The sequence below is a fragment of the Aplidium turbinatum genome, chromosome 9 (assembly GCF_918807975.1).
Source record: "Aplidium turbinatum chromosome 9, kaAplTurb1.1, whole genome shotgun sequence".
Classification (NCBI taxonomy): domain Eukaryota; kingdom Metazoa; phylum Chordata; class Ascidiacea; order Aplousobranchia; family Polyclinidae; genus Aplidium; species Aplidium turbinatum.
The window spans coordinates 22,626,909-22,649,118 of NC_137480.1; the positions used below are offsets into that span (position 1 = coordinate 22,626,909).

Genomic DNA, 22,210 nt, shown 5'->3' on the forward strand with positions numbered 1-22,210 from the left:
AACCACAAATATTAAGTATTTGTTACCTTGTACAATACTCGGTATCATACTTTTTTACCGTAGCCTATTTTAAATCGCAAACAAAATTTGGAAAAGTCAAAAGTGCAGTAGAACACGTAGCACACTGTTGTCATTTACAAACTGATAACTCGTTTTTAACTATTCCCGCTTAAATAGTAGTGCATTTAGTGTTTACTTCTTGGTATTGCAAAGTCTGAAATAATAGAAGTTTTGATCTTAAAATATTTCCAGCCTGAAGGGTCATACGTATACCAAAAACAGCTTTTGCCTAAAGGGCAGAAGATAACAAACAGCAGAAAAAATGTATAGTTAGCACAGAATAATTAGCTTCGATTCACAGATTATACTGAAGAGTGATTAGACCTGTGTTCACAACGTCTTGGTTTACCATAAAATGGAACCACATTAGCTGTAGCATGGTTATAGAGCACGGATGTTAATAGTGTATGTGACTGTGAAGAAGAAGCGTGCTTCCCGGCCGTCAGCACAAGGCTGAGAAGATGGTGACTGTATGTGACTTTTGTAAAATTCCTGTACAGTATATGTGATATGTCTCGTTAAATTTTTTGTTAGTTCAGTTCAGTTTATTTTTTTGTTTTGTTGGCGAAAACGAAAGACACAAAAAGCAAAAAGACAATAAACACAAATAATTCGCACAACAAGGATGGCAGCGAAAGACCAAAAGGTCACCAAAGTCAGCTGCCACCCAAACATTTAAACAAAAGACCCAAAATTAAGAACATTAACACCATACGGTATATAATATATAGCAGGGCTTCCCAAACTGGGGGTCGCGACCCCTTGAGGGGTCGTGTAACGAACTTTGGGGGTCGCAGAAAGTATACAAATTTTGCACAAAGCACTGCATATTAACACTTATGTGCAAGATGCTTTAAAAGTTATTAACTTTATTAAGAGTCGTGCACTCAATAGGCTACCCGTATTATGTAAATTTATATAGTGAAATATGGAATAGGAGTTTAAATCCTTCTTTGCTGCATTGTAAACGTGGATTTCAAAACTAAAGCCAATGCTTTAAAAAGTTATTAGTGTTAAAATATTAAGTCGTGATTTTTCCAACCGAAAAAAGTTTGACTTTGTCCGCCGTTTTGATAAAGACGTTTTTAAAAAGGCTTTTCAAATTATGCTATTTGTCAAGTTTGCTTGAAATAGGGGAACGAATTTAATTTGTCTTTCCAAGGAGAAAACATTTATGTTTTTACATTAAAATCTAAAGTTGGAGCGTTCATCAAAAAATTAAATACCTAGAAACAAAAGATTGAAAATGATTTATATGAAATATTCTCATTTACTGAAAAGTTTTTGGCTAACAATGGCGTGGAATCATACGTTATTAAGCTTCTGGTTACCGACACTTATCAAGACTGAATTGAAAGAGTTTAAAAAGTATTTTTATCTAGAATTGGACAATACTAATTTAGATTGGATCCAGAACCCATTTGCAATGCAAAAATAGTACCGAGCACCTCTCTTGCAAATCTCAGAAAAAAATTGTAGATCTATCTTTTGACTCTAAGTCAGTAGTTCCCAACCTGGGGTCCGCGGACCTAGCTCCTTTGCTTTTTTGATATTAAGTAAATTAAAGTAATTATCGCTTAACTGATGATATTCTTACGGTATTGAATCTACAACTTAGCTTGTTTAGGCATCTAGCACATCGTCCTACAGTGGTTTTATTTTCTACAGACCTAGATTGTATGTTTAGCTGTAATGGTAAATCTTAACCGAGTTGTAACTTGTAGACTTTAAACATCAGGAAAGAAAGTCAATAAAATCCCAGGTTAGAAAACTAGTGTGGTCAGAATTTTTCTGAAACTTTCCATGATACAAAAAGCTCTTGGTTAAAGCTTCAGCATGTCTTGTAAGGTCTACGCTTGATGGACATGATAGCCTACATACTGTATTCTGTATCTTCACATAAGCTAGTCAGAAAATTTTCTATAGTCGCTATAACTTAGCCTTTAGTAGGCCTAGTTGATACAACAGGTAAAACAGATAACTAAAGTAAATTTTCTGTCTTGTGGCCGAAGGTTGTTTTTTTTTGTGTTTTTTTTTTTGTTTGGTTTTTTTAATTTGCAGCTTGGTGTAGTCGTAAAAAATGATACAGAAAAATTTCATTCTTTTATTGATGGTTGCATGGCCACAAGCGAAATGTTCCAGGCAAGTCACTTTGACTTGTGGCTCTGGCCCTGATGATGACGATTTCGTTAGGGGGTATCCTGGGCCCCCTGGAAAACGAGGTGTGGCGGGGCCTAAAGGTAAGGTATTTAATAATAAAAGTGTAGCTTTTACCTTTCGAAAATGGTGAAATAGTTCGTAAAATAATTCTTATTTCATATTGCTGGATGTGAACATCCTCCATAACAAACAAGCAAGTAGGCCACCGTGCAAAACATGCCCTGATGTCTGCAACACAGCATCATAAAAGTTATCATCACTTTTCTTATGTACAGTATACAATTTAAAATATGCGATTCCGCTTAATGAATCTAAATTAGTCACAAGAGATTGTAGATTAGATGAGAGTTGGAATATCAAATGCATGTTGTTTGCCTGCAATCACATTTCTAAGCCACCACAACAAACCAGCTCTGTGATCAACGTGATAAAGTATAGAATGACTAATGTATGACAATTGTTGATGTATAACGGGCAGAGGTTTTGTGCACCTTTTTTGGTAAAAAACAAACAAACTGTACGACTTTGTACGTGCCGTTTGATTTCTCCTGTGGTGTTTCCTTTCGAAAAATATTTATCCTAAACGTCTCTGCCATTAGCTTAGCCAGACAGTTGTAAAAGTAAAAAAAAATTCAGTCAAAGTAAAATCTTTCAAAATGCTTTTCACTTTACACAGTCCTTTATAGGGTGTGAAATGCATTGCTTTTCGGAGAAGCAGCATCTTTCATAAAGGTGCTGCTGTTCGTGAACCTCCACCGTAGTTGAGTCCCTAGTTTCTGCTTGTAGGCTATATGTACGATCTACAGTATTTGCAGCACAACTCCCAGATAGCAAATCAGGCGTTTTTTTACAGGCGTTTTTATACAAAAAACGCCTGATTTGTTATATGGGACTTTTAACAACAAAAACCGTATTTACAATTGTCAGTAGGCTAAACTGCAATGTGTTGTGGCAGCATGTTTTTCTTCAGTAAATTTACTTTATTAAGATTAAACTTGATATTCAGGTGACGTAGGAGAGAAGGGAGAAAGGGGTCAAAATGAAAATAACTCAATTGTGATATCCGGATTGGAACGGAAGGTGACCCGCTTGGAAAACCAAGTCACTGGCCTCCAACGCGGTATTCAGCACGTAACATCAAATTGTAGGCTGCATAAACAAGTTAATAGATTGTACACTGAATATTGTTATTTTTATCTGTTGTGAAAGTTATAAACTGCACCGGAATTGTTGTTCTTTTGTGCATGCCTTGGCATTTATCTATTCTTCTGTTTATCGATTCTCTCAACTTTCAACTCTCCACTTATCAACATTTCATTGAATACTGAAAAGTTTTGGTGTTCATCAGGACAATTACCATTTCTAGCCCTGGTTCATAACGTCACTGAAGCAATAAACCATCCTGTTTGTTGTTGCTTTTACTTTCAATTTCATCAAATGAACGTTGCAACCAGTGCTAGAAACGAACATTTCCTTGTTTGAACAGTTATGTTTGGTGGCGTGGCTAATTGTGTTCTCAGACATATACACCTTAGATCTTCATCGTATTGTTTCTGTATTCTATTTTTACACCATCGTTTCTTTCGAATTCAGATGAAGAAAGTCAAATTAAATTGAATGATAAATGTCCGTCCCGTTTGTTCAGTGGATACGCGCTCGACTCAAGATCACGAGGCGCTGGTTCGGCTCTCGGGGTGTGCGCTTGAGCAAAGCATTTCAGGACTGCTCTCCATTCAGCGGCTCCTAGTGAATGGAATAATTCCCCGGCAAAAACACTTCCACTTCACTCTGTTAATCTCGGTAACCGGCCTTGCGTCAAGAGCCTCTACAAATAAGCGAAACTACCAGGAATAACCGATCAAGGCTTTGTCAGTCCAAGGATAAAATTTAAAACCAAACCAACCAAATATATGACAACTATTCTGATACTTGGCCATCCCGTGAAAGAGCCAGCACGACGTTAGAATGGACATCAGTTCGACAATTACCCAAAGCGCTTGCCTGCTTTTATAAAAGGCATGTTTGAAGGTCAACACGAAGATGTGCTTCCTTGCATTCCCATCCACTTAATCTAAATTAAAAACATCAAACATGAGCTTAAATGTGGCGAAAATAATTATATATTTTCATCTGAGAATCCATATTGCTAATAGATTTAATCATATCCCGCTATCGCTGGCAGCCAACGAAATCGTAGATAATGCTTTTATGTTGTTTTTATAACAAAGCAAAGTTGTTTATTTTATGAGCATTTCAGAGCTCCGTGAGGAAAAAACAAAGCGAAGGAGAAATGGGAACCAAGTTTTACAACTCAGGGTACAAACTGCACAAATAATAGATCGACTTGCCAACTTGGACGGTAAATCTTTATGCCAAATGCAGTCTACGAATGTTTAGACAAGGAGACTGTACTGTAACATAATGTTTACTTTCTTCTTGCATCCAGGCGAAGTCTAGACATTAATATAATGATTGAGTGATTAAATTTTTATCTTTAGACTAAAAAAAGCTTCTTTTGAAGCTTATTTCTAGCATTTTACATACTTGTAGAGTCTTTGAACCAGTGACGCAATCTAGATCACTAAGATTGACAGAGTGAAGTTTCCGATTGTTAAAGTGTTGTTGTTTGTAAATTATGTCATTCACTGGATGCCGTTGAATAGAATACCTGTCTTTAAAATGCCTTGCTCAAGCGCACACCTCGAGAGACGAACCAGCGCTGGTTGATGATCATGAGTTTTCTTTGTGCATAAAATCAGGCTAAAACTTTTGCATGTTTGCATGCGCAAGCAACAATCTAGCCTAGGTTTGTCCAAAATTGAGAACTCCATAAACGAGAATTGAGAGTCATAAGTTTGTAAGGCGCTTCAGCTTTGTTTTACCAAGCACACGTGACATTATCCTCGGACTTCTACCAACATTTTTCTCAACTTATTTTGTTTCATAATCTCAATTCAGGATACCTTCATTATCGCTCATGATGTAGCATTTGAAATATTTTTAGGCATTTTATCTCAAGTCCAAAACAACATTTCCATGATTAGAGTAGTAGATGGAAACGAGATGCAAGGTAAGATAAATTAATGTTGCAAGTACACAACACCTGCATCAGATGATGAATAGAGTATAATTCTTGTTTTGCAAAGCTTGTTCAAGCAAGCCTTCACGCTTGCAATACAGAACGGTTTAACCTATTTCAAATTTTGCAATTTGCTTCTGAGTTGAACATTCAAACCACTTTCTTTGTCGGTTTATGCAATAGTTATATTCCTTGCCTTGATTACTCAGAAAGCTTTTGTGCAATATTGTCAAATCTTTGCCTGGATTTTTGCCTCCACCCATAGTTATTTTCCGGTGACGGATAACAATGCGGATGAGGAGCACAATGTTTAATCATGCAATTTTTGTTCGACACCTGGATTAAGTTGGTTGTTGCAAGATACCTTTCACCTCACATCAGGGTGTAATAACCTGGATGTTTATAATTCCTAATGAGAAGATGGTCGAAAAAACAGCACTTTACCACGACTCTCGCTTGTGCGAAAGCCGAATACAAAGAGTTGGTTGTGTGTGCAGTTATGCAGTAAAACGTAACTCATCTGCACCGAAACGACCCATACATCAGTAAGCAGGCTTTGAGATTTTCTACCTCACCATGTTCCACATCTGCCGCATGAGACCACTGTGTACTAGAGCATCCAACAAAGATTGCCAGGAGATCGTGGGCAGTGTGTGCAAATGACTTTCTTGGTTTCATTTGCTGCTTTAGTTTTCTCAATGCTGGAGCCGCTTTTGTTGCGATAGTTGTAGCAAATTTTGTTACCAAACCCAAAATTTAGTCGAGCATAGGACTTTGCCTACAGTATACTCTGTTTCATTGTTATTCTAGCATCAGTTGCCTACTGTAGCAATGCAGGCTGGTTCTGTTTCTTTGTGTGTGTTAAACACATAAATGTTTAACTTTAACAATTTAAAATATAACATTGAGCTATCACAGCATCAGCCTCAAAAGAACAATATGCTACCGATTGTCTGTTACTTTTACCAGATCTCAATCCATCCAGAGATTCCTCAGATAGAGATTGTCATGACCTCAACGCAGCCGGAGTATCTAGAGATGGCGTTTATAACGTAACAATCGACGGAAGCATAGTTCCTGTATATTGTGACATGGAAGGGTCAGAGGGATGGACTGTGAGTAGTTAGAGATTGCTCATGTAATTTGCAGATATTTTGAGGGGTTTACGTTATTGCTACTAACCGTGGGATGTCGCAGGGTGTAATGAATTGGGTGGGCGTAATTCCTGAAAAAAAGGCGCCGAGATAAAGGAATCGGCCATCCTATACTCACTAGTGTTGAATGTCTGCCCTATAGTGTGATGAGAACCTAACCTTTTCATACCCTGAAGCTTAGCAACTGAGTATGGGACCACCACCACCGCTTGATTAACTGGTTGTTGAAGTAAAATAAAACCATTTTTCTGCTTGTAAGAGTTTTCTTACCAGTTTTACATTGTTTCAACGTCGCTAGACGTTTCAACACAAGCCATATCGGCGCTTCAAACCATTTCTTTTTCACCTGATTAAATACTTTCAGTAAACACTTTAATTTCACCTACAGAAATATTAATCAAATACTTTGTGTCTAGGTGTTCCAAAAGCGTTCAAGTACCAGAGAAAACTTCAATCGAAATTGGGCCATGTATCGGCGTGGGTTTGGGAACTTGAATGGGAGTTTCTGGCTCGGTAAAACAAAAAAAAACTAACATTTTTGGAATCCGTTATAATAACGGTATCCCATAACTCAGCAGTTGTGAACTTAGCACATTGCAGTTGAGTAACTGACAACTGGGCTAGCAACATGTCAGCAAGTGGCTGAAATAGGTAAATGATGAACCTAAGCAAGTACAAACTGCAAGCCGATAGTTGGCATGTAACAAGTCAGCAAATTAAGTTTAGCAAGCGATGACCAAGCAAGTTCGATTCTACATGAAAATTTCATTTAGGCTACTGACTTGGGCAGTAGCTGAAATGTACATGCTGACCTGAAGCACTTGCTGAGTTGTCGCATGCCGAGTGGTCCGACTACCGTAATGCTATTTCAGCACTTTGCACATTAAAACATAATCACGTAGACGGTCAGGGAGGGTGAGCCTCCTACAAGTCAGCAATTGTGAACTGAGCAAGTGACAACTGAGCAAGTGACAGCTGAGCTCACAACATTTCAGCCATCGGCTGAAGTTGGTAAATGATAAAACTGAGCAAGTAACAATTGAGTAAGCCATAACTTGGAATATCACGAGTCAGATAAATGAGTTTGACAAGCGATGACCAAGCACATCCGATTCTACTGTAGATGAAAATTTTTTTTGCTGACTTGGGCAGTTGCTGAAACGTACATGCTGAGTTGAAGCACTTGCTGAGTTGTCCGACTACCTGATTTCAAACCCAATTGGTCACCTGAGGAAAACAGTGACAAAAACGTTAAAACATTGTTTTTAGAAAATTTCATTCAGATAGTTGTCAAAATTTGGCAAAATCTGGAAACGTTTGCAGGATAGGCCTATAAAAATCCAGCCGTATCTCTTTGTAGCCATGGGTAAGTTATAAATATTTTACATGCCCTCACATACTAAAAAAAAACTTTCTAATATTTCAAAATAAACACATCACTCATCTGCTTAGATTGACATATCTCGCCATAAGTGTAGAAATATGAAGAGAAATGTGCTTTGTCAACTATGGAGGAATGAAAAAACCCTCTCGTCAGATTTTTGAAATTTTAATTAAAAACAACATTAAAAGTTAAAAAAAAAATTAAGAAAAATTATTTAAAATATAACTTGAATTGGAAACAAAAATTGTAACTCAAACGTCTACAGAAGCTCAATGCAAAGTTGATAAATTTGGTCAAACACAAAAGTGTGTGCCTTGATCAAAAACTCATAATTGGACCTAAACATGCACAAACAGCGACCAAAACAATGCGAACGATGTCAAATCTTTTTGGGCGTGAGATATTCTATCAATTTAGCTGGAAAATTTAGCAATTTAGCAATCGACCTCGTTTCAATTCAACATTCAATTTAACCCCATCCTTTACCTTGTTCAATTTGTCTTGCAATTTTTCTTCGTTGAATCTCTGGTGCCCCTCCAATTTTTCTCCTAAATTCGCTACTAGATATCGCATAGGCTATTTGCGGTATGTACAACTTTACATAATGGTTTTGCAATAAATATTTTGTGCATGGTATAAATGTGGCTGAGTAGCATGGTGGTGAAAAGGTAGCCTATGACCGATGCTTAAAAACGCTTTCGATCAACTGTTATCAGAAGCACAGAGGTCTTGGTAGAGAACTTATTGTTGACACACTTTCAGGCAAACACGTGAATCGGCTGCATTCTCACTATTAATTTTTGTGGCAAGAACTGCGTAGCTAAGTGGTGCGAACGTCTGCGCAACGATCGAGAGGCTGTGGGTTCGACACCGCTCAAGAGCACACGGCTGCGTCTCGGCAAAGACATTTAATGATATGCTGAAATAATGGGAGCAGCTGACTAGAAGACTACTACGTCACCTTGTCTGTTGTATCGCATCTGTGGTCGCAATGGACGCAAATTAAAATATGATTATTATTGTTATTAAGGGCTTGAACACATTCACCAACTAACAAAGAATCGGAACTGTAAACTGCGTGTTGATGTTTGGACTTCATTAACAAGTAAACAATATGCGGTGTACAGGTAATAAACACTTCAAGGCTCTTGCATTGCACTGTACACTTATAAAGATATAACGCTCTCAAGCTATGCGGTTGGTTTGAGTTTTTGTTTTGTTTTTAAAGAATGTTTGTTAACGGTTAATTTGTTTTTAAAGAATCTGTCACTTAAAATTTTATTTTGAGATTTTGTGGAAACGTTTAGTGGTTGGATATAACTTTAACTTTTCTAAAAATAACACCAACTAAGTTTTTCTTTTTTAAAACCCAATCAACTGTAGGCTACCATTAGTCATATAGTTATACAGTGTTGATGATTATAAGGCTTCACAGTTTATCGTTAGGCATTGCAGCTTAACCTAAGCCTATCTAATTTAGGACATTCAGTATCCAGGGTGAGAACGACAATTACAGGCTGCATGTGAGAGGATACAGTGGTACAGCCGGCGATGGACTAATTGAAAGTGCTGTCCCAGGAACTCCCCATAACAACATGCTGTTTACCACCAAAGACAGAGACAACGATAACCAGTAAGACATTTTATAATTTGCCACTTTTTTTGTCAAAACGTTTCTTTTTTTGTTTTAGTAACAATTTCGACATGATATTTTGCTTTGTACAATACTTTCATAGGCTCTAATAATGGTGTTTATACATTTGTATGAGCTATGTCATAGTTATAACACACATGACATGGCTAGTCTATGTATAACGTTGGAGCTTCTTGAATACAATTAATAGACCCATTGTTCTATTTTTTCTTCTTCTTTCAACCATATGCGACTGAGTGTCAATCCTTTTTACCACTCTAGATTGAGGCGTCTACCCAACTATATTGACAGGCTATTAGAAAGCAGTCGGTCTTGGTTTTATTTTAAGGTGTTGCAACCGTTCCGAATCCCTGTATTTAAGTAAATCATTTCTGTTTTATGTTTTTATTTTGTTTTCAGTACGCTTTAAGGTTTGTGTTCGGTTTAGTTTGTTTTTTATTTCTGACCATCACAATGAAACAAAAAAACAATATGTGCCAAACATAGCAGAGGTCTAGAACGTATTCGGTCTTGGTGTTTGCCGTTTTCATCTTTTTGTGCAATGTTCTGGCAAATAATACTTTGCCTTTGAAGGTCGGAAACAAAACATAAAACTGAACTAAAAAGAACATTTAAGGCTTGCGGGTCTTCCCCTCCATTCGTTGACGAAATGATTTGCGGTCTGTTTCTCAAAACACGGAACAAGGAGTTGCCATCACTGTCACCATCATCAGCCAGTCATGCCACTGCTGGCAGATGGTCTCCACATACGCTTCCATCCAGACGATACCAATCTTTTCTTCAATATCATCCCGTCATCTTCTTTGCAGTCATCCTTCAGTTGTTTTCGCATCTTTTAGTGTCCACTCTGTGGTTATTTTGGCCCACCTGTTGTCAGTTATTCTTGCTACATGTCCCGCTTATTGCTATTTTAGATTTGTTGCTGTTTCAATAACATCTTTGATATGTGTTTTGGTGATGTTCTCATCTAGGTGATACCAATCTTTTATTCAATGTCATCCCGTCATCTTCTTTTCGGTCTCTCTCTAGCTCTAATTCATCGCTATATCATCATGATAAGAAATAAATTCTTCAGTCAATGATTTTGCTATTTTTACAGCAGAAGAAATTGCGCTACAACTAACGAAGGAGGCTGGTGGTTCAATGCTTGCCGGAAATCTTGCTTAAACTGTAAACTCGGTTCAATCGTCTGGAACTTTTCCAGAAAAATGTCCTCTACGATGAAACTTCTGTGTGATTAAACAATTTATAACAAAACGACAGCTTTTACCTTGCAAAGTTTTTACATTTGGACAACGATCGACATGGACTTTTCTTGTTTTTAAAGGTAAAAAAATCAATGCACTTTCAGACATTGTGGATTTGAAAATAAATCATTGTTGTATGTCAGGCAACTAGACAATTCCATTTAATCGAATGGACAGTTTATTCAAAGCGATCTCTGTCTAATGACGCTAATGCGATGTAAACATGGTTTGGTTTGATTTTGAATCTTTATCCTTCGACTGACAAAGCCTTGGTAGATTATTCCTGGTGGTTTCGCATACTTGTAGAGGCTCTTGACACAGGGCCGGTTACCGAGATTGACAGAGTGAAGTTTTCCGATTGTTGAAGTGTTGCTTCCGGAGAATTATTCCATCCACTAGGTGCCGCTGAATGGAGAGCAGTCCTGAAATGCGTTGCTCAAGCGCACACCCCGAGAGTCGAACCAGCGCCGCGTGATGTTGAGCCGGGCGCGTAACCACTGAGCTAACGGGGTGGACTAACATAACTAAGTTACGTTAGCTTTGTGTAAATATAAAAGACACTTGGTCTGGTAAAGTATAGCCTACCATCCAGTACACGCAGACCGATGAAAGCTAAGATAATTTATTTACATTCTATCGATTCCTTCTAAAAGTTCAGTAAAGAAATCTCAAAGATTGCCAAAACTTTAATGATAACTTTAAAAAAAAGCAATATGGCAACCTTTTATTCAGTCAGCCTCGACGGCCGAATCTGCATTGGCAGTTGCAAACCTTTGCAAAATGGTTTTCAGTCAGAGAATAAATCGAAATTTTGTACATCTTTTGTACCTTCAAGTTCACTTCAATTCTGCACTCATAATTTGGCCTTTTTTATATTGAAAATTTCAAACACTACCAGCGCCACAGAGCAGTAAGAACTTCAATGCACTTCTTTGACACTGAAATTACCAACTTATCTAAAATTATCGCTAGCAGTCAAAATAACCGTTTTTCTAATAATGAAGAAAATTAGTTATAAGTTAGCTTTATTTTATAGTAAAACTTTCTTTCAACCTTTGTAGTAGGCTTATACCTAGTATGCTAGTAATGACTTAAATCTGAATGGGTGTAAGCTTCATGTGCTGTAGGCTCCACTATAATATTATATCTTGGAATATACCGCATAGACCTTATCTCCGAATTGCATTGTAAGCCTTCAACTTCCAGCTTTTGATAGAAAAACAAGGTAGGCTACTCCCAGATTTTTATCCCAAACTCAAGGATTGATCAGTTCTTTCCATATAATCTTCTTCGCACGTACAGCAAAGAAATAAAAGCTTTCAGTTTACTTACTGGGAGTTTCCAGTTTCCACTCATGACTGCTTTTTACGTTATGGGCTTAGAGAAGCTCTGCTCTGGTTGCAAAAATTGGGAGATGTTACCTGAATTGCTGCCTCATAAGCAAGAAGAAGAAGAAGCTTAAAAGAAAAAATATTCAAGATCAAGCGGCGCTGGTTCGACTCTCGGGGTGTGCGCTTGAGCAATGCATTTCAAGTACTGTTCGCCATTCAGCGGCATCTGGTGGATGGAATAATTCACAGATAACAACAATCGGAAACCTCGTTCAATCTCGGTAACCTGCCCGGCTTGAGCGTTTGACAAAACGTCAGAATAAATGCGGATTGTCACCTGAAACACCTTTGTGATAGTTTATCTTCTTTCACACCAAAGGAGCAGGTTATGTCATTGATTCATCAAAGTGAATCAGAAATTTAAAATAAAAACGTCCTTACTTTTACCAAACCAAGCTTATTCAAAAGAACACAAAACTCTCAATGTTATTGGAAAGATAAATTTCGAGCTTATACATCTAAAAATGGGGAAGATCGTTACCTCTCATACAAGACAATGGGTATTATCCAGTTAGAAGTCGACCGCAATGTGTCGATTTTCAACTTCTCAAACAACTACAAAAAATTAACCGGAATAATTTTTATTTTTGCATTTTAATACAAATATTGGATGGGGTGGCGTTTGAGTTTGACTTAATGACGTAATGACTATATGACGTGTTAAGACTGTAAAGAACTTTTTTAAACTAATTTCCTCATTACTGGCCCAAACAAGATATGCATTGCCTGTAGTAGGCTATTATTTTTATGTTGCTGTTTTTTAAACTCCAGAGATCGTGGGATCATCATTTTACCATACAACGTGTCACTGATACTTCAGACTTCACTATGATGTTATTAGAAAGCATCCAATCTTTGGTTTTAACCAAGACATCCAGGGACCTTCAAAACTCTTTGAATCTTTATTTGGCTGCGTATTGAAATCAATATTTGTACCAGGGCTGCGGAACCAAAGTCGTGTAGTCGGAGTCGTGTATTCGGAGTCATGTAGTCGGAGTCAGAGTCGTGTAGTTGGAGTCGTGTATTCGGAGTCGTGTAGTCGGAGTCAGAGTCGTGTAATCGGAGTAGGAGTCGTGTAGTTGGAGTCGGAGTCGTGTAATTGGAGTAGGAGTCGTGTAGTCGGAGTCGGAGTCGTGTATTCGGAGTAGGAGTCGTGTAGTCGGAGTCGTGTAATCGGAGTCGGAGTCGTGTAGTCGGAGTCGTGTAATTGGAGTCGTAATTAGAGGGATTTTAGCGCGTCCGAAGTAGGAGTCGTTAATAAAGACCGACTCCGGCTTCATACAAAACAATGAACAAATAAAAGATGGGCCAATCCTATAGATGTTTGCTGGTACACCCCTTCATTTTCTTTGAATAAAAGATTTGTTTACAATTTTAAACTGCTTGCAATATGACAAAAAGACCAAAACTCTATTACTTACAACGCCACAACTTTAATACAATACTTTTCCTAAAACTATTGGTTACTCTTTTTGAATAATCAAAAAATTAAATAAAACCTGTAAACCTTCAAAATATGGCAACACTGAAGCTAAGGTCGGTGTCGACCAGTCATAAATCAAGGAGTCGGAGCCGTATATTTTTCACCCGGCTCTTTAGACCTGAATTTTGTATAGAATAAGAAGCGTCGAAAGTTGCAATGTTCTGCTGGGTTAGTAAACACAACAATGTGACATTGAATAACTTGCCAAGACTGATTTGAGCACGATTGTATGCACGTAGAGCAAGCCTGTGGTTTTTATGGAGTGTAGTTTAGCGTTTAGTGGTAGAGACTCATGTTTTAATCATCGAATACAATTGCGACTTATAACTCGTCCAAAAGGGCTCGGCATCTCTCAAGCGAACCTATGTGTTGGCACACACACGTTAGGCAGATAATATTTGTTTCTGTTGTTTGTTTCAGCAAGGCTATTGCTTAAAACTCGACTTTCATCTTTGAAAAGCCTCTAAATCTATGTGACGCTAAGCTCTTTGATTAATTTGACTTGATAGCTTCATCAAGTCGTATTAGATTTAAAGTAACCAAATCTGGTTTAAAATAACGAAGTATTTAAGAAATCAGTGTAAGAAAACACAGATGAAAGATTGGATAAACAATTTCAAGCCTAGCCATTATTGTATGTCAATCTTTTTTTTTATGTTTAAGTCACAAGTCAGTATTGAAGAACGATTTTAATTTAATGAACAGAAAATCCGACTCATTAACGCATCAAAGCAGCGAAAAATTAGCTTTTCGGCGAAATCAAGCAGCCAGATTGTAGATACAAGTTTACATAAGTTAACCCATAGTTTATCAATAAATCAATTAAAGGTAAATAATCGACTCCTTACAAGTTCTGCCGAAGCCATGCTTGAGCTTTGCAATCCTGACTTGGTATTTCAAAGCGTAACGTTTAAACAGCCGGTTTTGTCAAAGGTAGAGTGTAAAGCGTGTATTGAAAACAACAAAGTAAATGATGAACGTTTATTACGTCACCAAATCATTAACATAAAATGTATGAAAAATAAAGAGTTTATTGGATATTGCAGCTTATTAGGCCCACAGAATGAATAAAATGTGCATTTGACAGCAGCGGCGTAGCGAGGAGAGCAAGAGAGAACGTCTATCCCGAGCGCAGTGTCGGGCCCATCAGATTAATTATAATAAAATTCAAAATTTTCCATAATGCGTCGTATTTTTGAGTCACTCATCATTGTCCTGAGGGAACAGAAACTGCAACTTTGCAACCGGACAGTTGGACACAGATGTAAAGTAAGAACTTTCTTAAAAATAACTTAACGCAGGAAGTAATTTTTGTGTTGGGTTGACTTTCTGATACTCAGTGATGTTTTTGCTGCAGCTTTACCCATCGTCACTGATGACGTCAGTATGAGGAGTTAGGAACATCTGGATGGCAAGTTAGTTATGTAGCTGATGTTGTGCAAAATAGATAAAGAAGACAGAGGATGAAAAAGTTTATATTATGTCAATGTTGCGTGGCAGTAATGAGCGATGATTTTGACTAATATGTTTAGATTCGAACTAATTGAGCTTTAACTTTAAAAACATTAACCATTCGCCAGTGAACATACGATGATGTACATCATTTGGTCTGGTCGCGATTTCAGGGCTGGACAATTAATCAGGATTTATTTGACAGGAAAAATGTCGGACCTTTTCTGAAAACAGAGATGAAAAAAACTGTTTCAATTGTTTACTGTGTAAGTTGGCTTATACCTGCAAATGCCATGTATGAATGAAAAGATTAGTTAATCTGTTTTAAGAGACCGCACACTTCGCTTCTATTCGTAGATTGCTGTCTAACATGGATGGTTGTGTGGCAGCAAACGCTTTTAGCAAACAAACACTTAAGACCAAAATAAAAGTGTATTGAAAAATTTGTGAGAACAACGTTAGCCAAAAAATTATGTAAGATTACTTGTATTTCTAAAAAAAATTCATGTTTTAAAGATAGAAATAAAGTTTAAGCATTAAATAAGGTTCAATACTTTTCTTTTTTAGATTCAAATTATGAGGCAATCATGATATTTCAATTTCTCACAGTTGGTTGATGGTAGTTCGGTAGGCTATAAGCTTAGTCATTATTTGATGACAACCAATAAAAATTGCATCTCTTGATCTATTGTAGCTTAAGTACAGGAAACTGTATGAAGTTCATAAATCATAAAATATCGCATAGTATTAAAATGAAAACTCCAAGAAGCGTTTAATTTCATAATAAGAATAATTCTTTAACCTATGATGGGCTGTGTATATTTTATTACAGGCTTGGGAGGTCTAAAAAATTTCACGTTAAAATTTTCGACAACAGATTTATCTTTCAAACAGCATTGATGATCTCTTTAGCCCACTAGCAGACAAGCCATCATGAATTATCACAAACTACATAAAATCTAACGTGCTGCATTGGTTAAACTTTTGTTGGTTAAACTAACGAATACTAAATAAACAAAACAAATTTTAATCTCACTTTTGTACTTTAGTAGCAAGATTTCATAGCAATAATTGCTCTAATCGCTAAGACTTTGAGATCACATTTGCAACATGTACTCTGTTATATATAGAGATGCATACCTTATTAAACAGTCCTTTACAATGGCTTTATTCCATTTAGCAATAACAATGTCTTAAAACCGCAAAAACATAGTTGTGCGTTATAGAATAATAAATTAAAAAATAGCTGCCTCACGGCCATGATTTCTTCTACAAATTCATATAATGTTTTACTTAAGCTCCAATAAATCCTTGACATGCTTCGCTTTATCTGGTCATATTTAAAGCCACAAGGCAGAGATAAGCTCAAATAGATAATTTATAAAAATCAAGCAACTTTTAAACAAACATCTGTTACAGTGTATGGTATCTTAATAAAGCTGTCATCTTTCTTTTGCTTAGCATCTCCACCTCGATGAAGGAGCTGAGAGTGTTTACAAATTTAGTAACAAAAAATGTTTTAACTTTTGAAGATGAATCCCAGCACATTTTTTCAACATTTGGTTAAATTAATTGATGTGACACAGCATTAGCTTGTACGTTTTGTAGTTGCATTTTCTTCACTTTATTCTTTTAATTAAGAAGAGTTAATTAACTTTCAAACAGCTGGCTATTGAAAGTCAAACCACATCCTTCTTTCAAAATAATTCCCAATACTTTAAATAATTCACAATTTTTGTGATAAACTTTTTAAACAAACTTTACTTTACCAAGTAGCCTAAATCATAAAGACGTTTTTTTTTATCGATACCGTAACACTGAACTAAATGATTTTATTAGAAAACAATAGCAATGAAAATGTGCAAGAAAACAATAAAAATTACATGAGATATCATCAACGCGAGTACGAAAAAAAGTCTAAACCCTTTGCCATGTCGAATGGTCGTGGTATTGTGCGTTAGTTCAGCGAATAGGAAAACTACAAAAAAATGATCAATATAAAAATTTATTGCCATAGTTTTGTTCACCATGACAACAGGCATCCTTATAAAGAATAAATTTAAATTAGAAACCTTTCATTCTTAGGGTCTAGGGAGACTTTTAGATCCGGGTCCGGGTTGGTTATAGGGGCTCGGAATTTCTGTAAGGATTGCAGGGACTCCAAAAAGCGTCGCGTAGGCTATTATTTTGCTATGGTGCAACTGCATCGAATTGATTTTGTGTTAGAGACTACCTTTGCTTTTTGGTCCAAAACTAGCTTTGTAATGATTTTACTAGTATTTTCTAGTAATTTTATACTTGTTTCCTCCCATGAAAGGTGTTTCCCTTTTTTTTTTGTAGAGATATCTTGTTACTTTTTTTGGGGGCCCGAAAATATCATTGATGTCCAAAATGTCTTCTCAACGGCCCTCCTTGAGTTTGCACTATACCACAACGACAAAACACATAATTTTGTGTTAGCTCGTGTTGTTAACTAAATATGCTACAACGAATTATTTTAATTACACCACGTTACTTCAATAAACTACAGAGACACTTTACGTCAAACTTGACTTCTCAGAAATAGAAACGTTTAAACTGTCGTGACAACATCGCCTATCTTCCACTGGTCATGCTGCATAGCCAAGTAGTGAGAGCGCTGAAATCGCAATCGAAAGGGCGCCGGTTCGACACCGCTCATGAGCATGCGACTGTGTTTTTGGCACGACACTTAAAGGCATGCCTGAAGGTGGACATGAAGATTGGCTTCCTTGCCTTCCCGTCCACTTAATCTAAATCTTCAACCACCTCCTGGATACGACAAACAAAAACATCACAGAGTTTCAGTCTACTGTAGATAACTAACCGATTTTAACATTTTTTTTAAGGTGCGGCTGAAAGATAATTTGAATTGAATCTAAATAACTTTTTCACTCAGTAACTTAATTTGAAACAAAAACAAAAAAAAATTCTTTGCGAAAGAAAATTTTCATTTTCAAAATTAAAAAACATTTATTTAAAAATGTTTAAAGACACATTTCCAAGCAAAAGAATTTAGAATTGAAACGAAAAACCTCGCAATATATTTATTTTGAAGCAACTCATTATCTGTAGTAAGCCTAAGAACTCAGTTTCATGTTCTATTTTTGAACTTTCAGTAGTTCCATGCCACCAAGATTCGTATAGATTGAGACTATAAAATACGGAAGTGTTTTCAGCTTTTAAGAATGTGAGTTAAGAAAATGGCGTTAACTAAATTTAGTTTGCAAATGGCGATGCGTGCAGCAAGATAAGTTGCTGAAGAAAACGCGATGCTACAAAATTGTTTTGTTCAAACTTAAACTAAATTTTTACAAAACAACAAAAACTTTGAAAATTTGCTGCAAATTGAAAACAGACGTTTTTGGCAGTGTATGATTTTATTTGAAAGCCTAAAAGATGTTTTCTGTTTATTGCAGATAGGCCTATAATCCTATATAGGCTAAAATCCTTTCATAAACTAAACTTTTATGTATTAATACTTGAATAATGCTGTTCACCAGGCAATTGATTCAACAATATGATACGTTTGTCTGATGTAAACTAACCTAAACTATCACAAGATGTATGAGGTGACAATCTGCTTTTATTTCAACATTTCGTCAATTACACATTTTGCGATAGTTTAGCTTAGTTTACATTAGACAAACGTATCATGATGTTGAACTTCAAATATGAGCTTCTAGCAACAGATCTAAACGTTGGAACATTTTTGTGTAAAAATCAAGTAAGCCAGCTGAAGAAATATTTCAAGAAATTTGTAAGCACTGTTAGTATCTTTCTGTTGTAGCCCATAGCCGCGTTCGGTCAAATTCGTTTGTTTAGTCTGGTCTTAAACATGAATCATAGATTGAAACTCACTATGCTACAATGAACATTTTAGGAGGGGTGAAACGTAAGCCATTTTTTTAGGTTCCAAAAAATACAGTTTTCTGGATAAAGAACATTGGCATTTTAAAACACAAATTTGTGTCATTGTGGGAAAGTTAAGATAACGATCTTCACAAACACTATCAAAAATATTTGAACGCGTAACATTTTGTGTTTTACCGTTATTTATTCGTCTTCCAAACAGGGCCGGGTTCAGCTGATAGGGGGCCCGGGGCACTTTTAATCGGGGGGCCCGCGTGTAAAAACGCTTTTTAATGTAACTTGAAAGTCACCCACACCGCTAATGCCTTTACGCCAAGCTCAGTCGCCACTTTGTGACTAAAAATTAACCTTGAAAGAAAGAGAAGGCATTTTGCCGAAACTTCAAAGACTGAAAGAAAATAATAATATTAACACAAAATCACATTTTTCCACGTCGGGGGGCCCTTCAAAAGGGGGCCCGGAGCAACTGCACCCTCTGCTCTTCCTTAAATCCGGGCCTGCCTCCAAACTTGTGCATTTTTTCAAAAACAAAAATGCACCATTTTGACGAAAAGCATTTTCATGGCAGTTTGTGATGCGAGGAATCCCCGCACATCTTCAAACCATCATTTCCGCTTTCGACTGCATCGTAGTATTTGGTTGTTGCAGGTGTAATCATTTGCGAATGTCGCAAAGTTTGAACTACTTAGCTTCAAACAAGTTGCGGAATTCATTGCGCTTTCTGTTGAGCATGCCAGAAAAGGTATGACTGGTCAACTATAGACACCATGCTCTGCAATAAAGCGGCTAAGATTTCATCCATATCTAATTTACATTAAAAAAATTAACAATACATTTTTGAAACAAAATCGTCTACATTATAATTCAGTTCAGTTGTTTTTATTTCTGACCATCACAGCGATAACAATAGCAAAGGTCCAAAAAAGGTAGGAACGGCAAAAGTCAAATGTTAAAATCATTGATGATTCATGTGTTCCAGTGGCAGCAGCTTTTTTTGAAAATACACCTTACTGAAGTATATTACAATTTAATCTCGTGTGCAAAAGTCAAGAAAAACTTCACAAAGCTTTCTGTCGCGGCTTCTGAGTTCCACAACACTCCATGAGTTTGTGAGTTCCACAACACTCCATGAGTTTCTCAGTGCCACAACACTCCTGAACAGCAGCACGTTCTTTCCCTTTTCAATTGAGAGAAATACATTTTGTATGCTCACATTGCTCACGCTGCTTCCATTGTGTATAGAAATGCACCATTTGTTGGGTTGGGCACGCGATAAGATTTCTTTCAATGAACCTCCTTTACAATGATATATTAGACTTTTCTTAGATCTACAAAGAACCTACAAACTTCTGCAATTGTTTTTTTATTTCATAACGAAAATCGTAATTGTCTTTTACCTTTTGTTTCATCTTGGTTGGAAGTTGCTCGGAGAATAATCGATTAACATGATAACATGACACATCAAATAAGTTTGGACATGTAACCGTCTTGGTGGTATTGTTTACTCATAATAACCAATCTAACGAAACACTACAACCTCATAATTGGGTGAACGCCTTCAATTACGACGTCATCTTTAAGAGAACGTAATGATATATTTCCGAAGCGAATTGCTTCTTAATATGCCCCCTAAGTGCGCAATTTGGCGTCAGCTCACTCGTAAAAGAACAAACTTGTCTTGGTGACTAGTGAAATTTCGTAAGTTCACTAATGTGTCACACAGTAAAGCAAACGCTGATAAAAGTCAAATTTAATCGCTTAAAATCAATTTTAAACATAACTTTAATTTGTATGTGCTCTGGTCTGTTAATTTTTCTCAATCAATCATTTTTGACAGGGATAATCACTCATTGCTACAAATCTAACCAGGCTAGATGTGATATCAATGCTTTACAAGAAGCAAAGTCGTGACTGTCACATTATCACAGGCTCAGTGCCATTTATCCCTCTTGTACATGAAACAGAAAATCCTTGGCTTGTTAGCTAACTGCTAACTGACTAAAATACGTAAAGTGCTTCTAAATGTAGTCATCAACAGAGGGTAACGATACATTAAGACAATCGCCCACCTCCGCATCCGTTGGCAATTTAGCTTGCTTCCAACAACGAGTAAATAAAATTGAGCTCATGAGTATTGATAGAAAGCAAGCACCAAAATCAGTAACAGAAATTTGAAATGGACATTTTGAGGAAATATTTTCAGATTTATTTTTTTAAATAAGAAATACTTTGCAAATGTTAAGTCTCAAAGTTAGGTAGGAGGGTCAGTGCTATCAAACCCAATATAATGTGTTATCTACCTTTTCAAATAAAAACAGCCAAATGATTTTTCAAGCCATCCAAAAGATTTATAAAAAAAGTTCTTATACCTTCGTATGAGACAGATATGTTTGGGGCATGTGGTAGAAAACCCTGTCAGGGAGTTTCGTTAATGACCATACATTTTATTTGGTGGCTTATTTTTTGTCTTGCCAATGAAAAACAATGTTTGTTTCATTTCAAAGGATGCTGAATGACACAGTCCTCAAAATAAGGTTCAATCAGTGAAGAGTTGCTCAGCAGTGTCAAGCCATGTTTAAAGGTAGAGCTATTCCTGCGCAAGTTTTGCGCTAAGCTATTATTCGATGGAAATCATACATGTTCATCACAACAGCCTACCTACAAAGCAATTTGTATTGCACACACATGACAATCAAGTTATTATTGCCTTGCGCTTCAGTTGACTTGCTATTCCTTAGCAAAGAAAACTACAAGCAAAGTAAAATTAAAAGCTAAACAAATTTTGTGATTATCGCAAGGCACAGTGGGATGCCTTATGATAAATGGATGAGGCAGCTTAAAGCTATTTGTTCGAACCGATTCAGATTGCCTTATTTACAGTTCTTGTTTACTATTGTTCTATTATTTATAAATTTCGTACGTGATCGTTTACATATTCCTGTAAACGCCGTACAGTAGCCTCTATTCGAACAAATGGTGGCAAATCTAAAAAAGCGTTAGAAAGAGTATATCAAGAGACATACAATATCTCAATGCCATAGCTTGAATGGGCGTATCAGAAGTTGAATGATCACAAGCGGTTCAACGCATTCCCACTTTTGAAGCTTTTTCTGGTCACTTTTCTATCTTGAGTGAACTCTTTATCTTCAGGGAGCTTTCAAGACTTCATAACTTGCCCAACCAACCATTGAATGGTCACCAGTCCCTTGGTTGTGAAGTGTTGTTTGAACTTCTGTTACTACCATTTCTGTGTAT

The 22,210-nt window shown here is 36.6% G+C and overlaps 1 protein-coding gene across 1 annotated transcript; it reads left to right on the plus strand.

Annotated features, from left to right (window-relative positions):
• The first annotated feature begins 2,141 nt into the window (after nt 1-2,141).
• LOC145777747 (fibrinogen-like protein 1) lies at nt 2,142-10,933 on the plus strand. The gene is made up of 9 exons (XM_082589192.1): nt 2,142-2,300; nt 3,227-3,340; nt 4,478-4,579; nt 5,225-5,290; nt 6,269-6,414; nt 6,870-6,966; nt 8,868-8,964; nt 9,318-9,470; nt 10,591-10,933. Exons 1-9 carry the CDS (start codon nt 2,171-2,173, stop codon nt 10,730-10,732), a joined length of 1,047 nt encoding a protein of 348 aa, XP_082445318.1. The 5' UTR covers nt 2,142-2,170; the 3' UTR covers nt 10,733-10,933.
• The last annotated feature ends 11,277 nt before the right edge of the window (nt 10,934-22,210 follow it).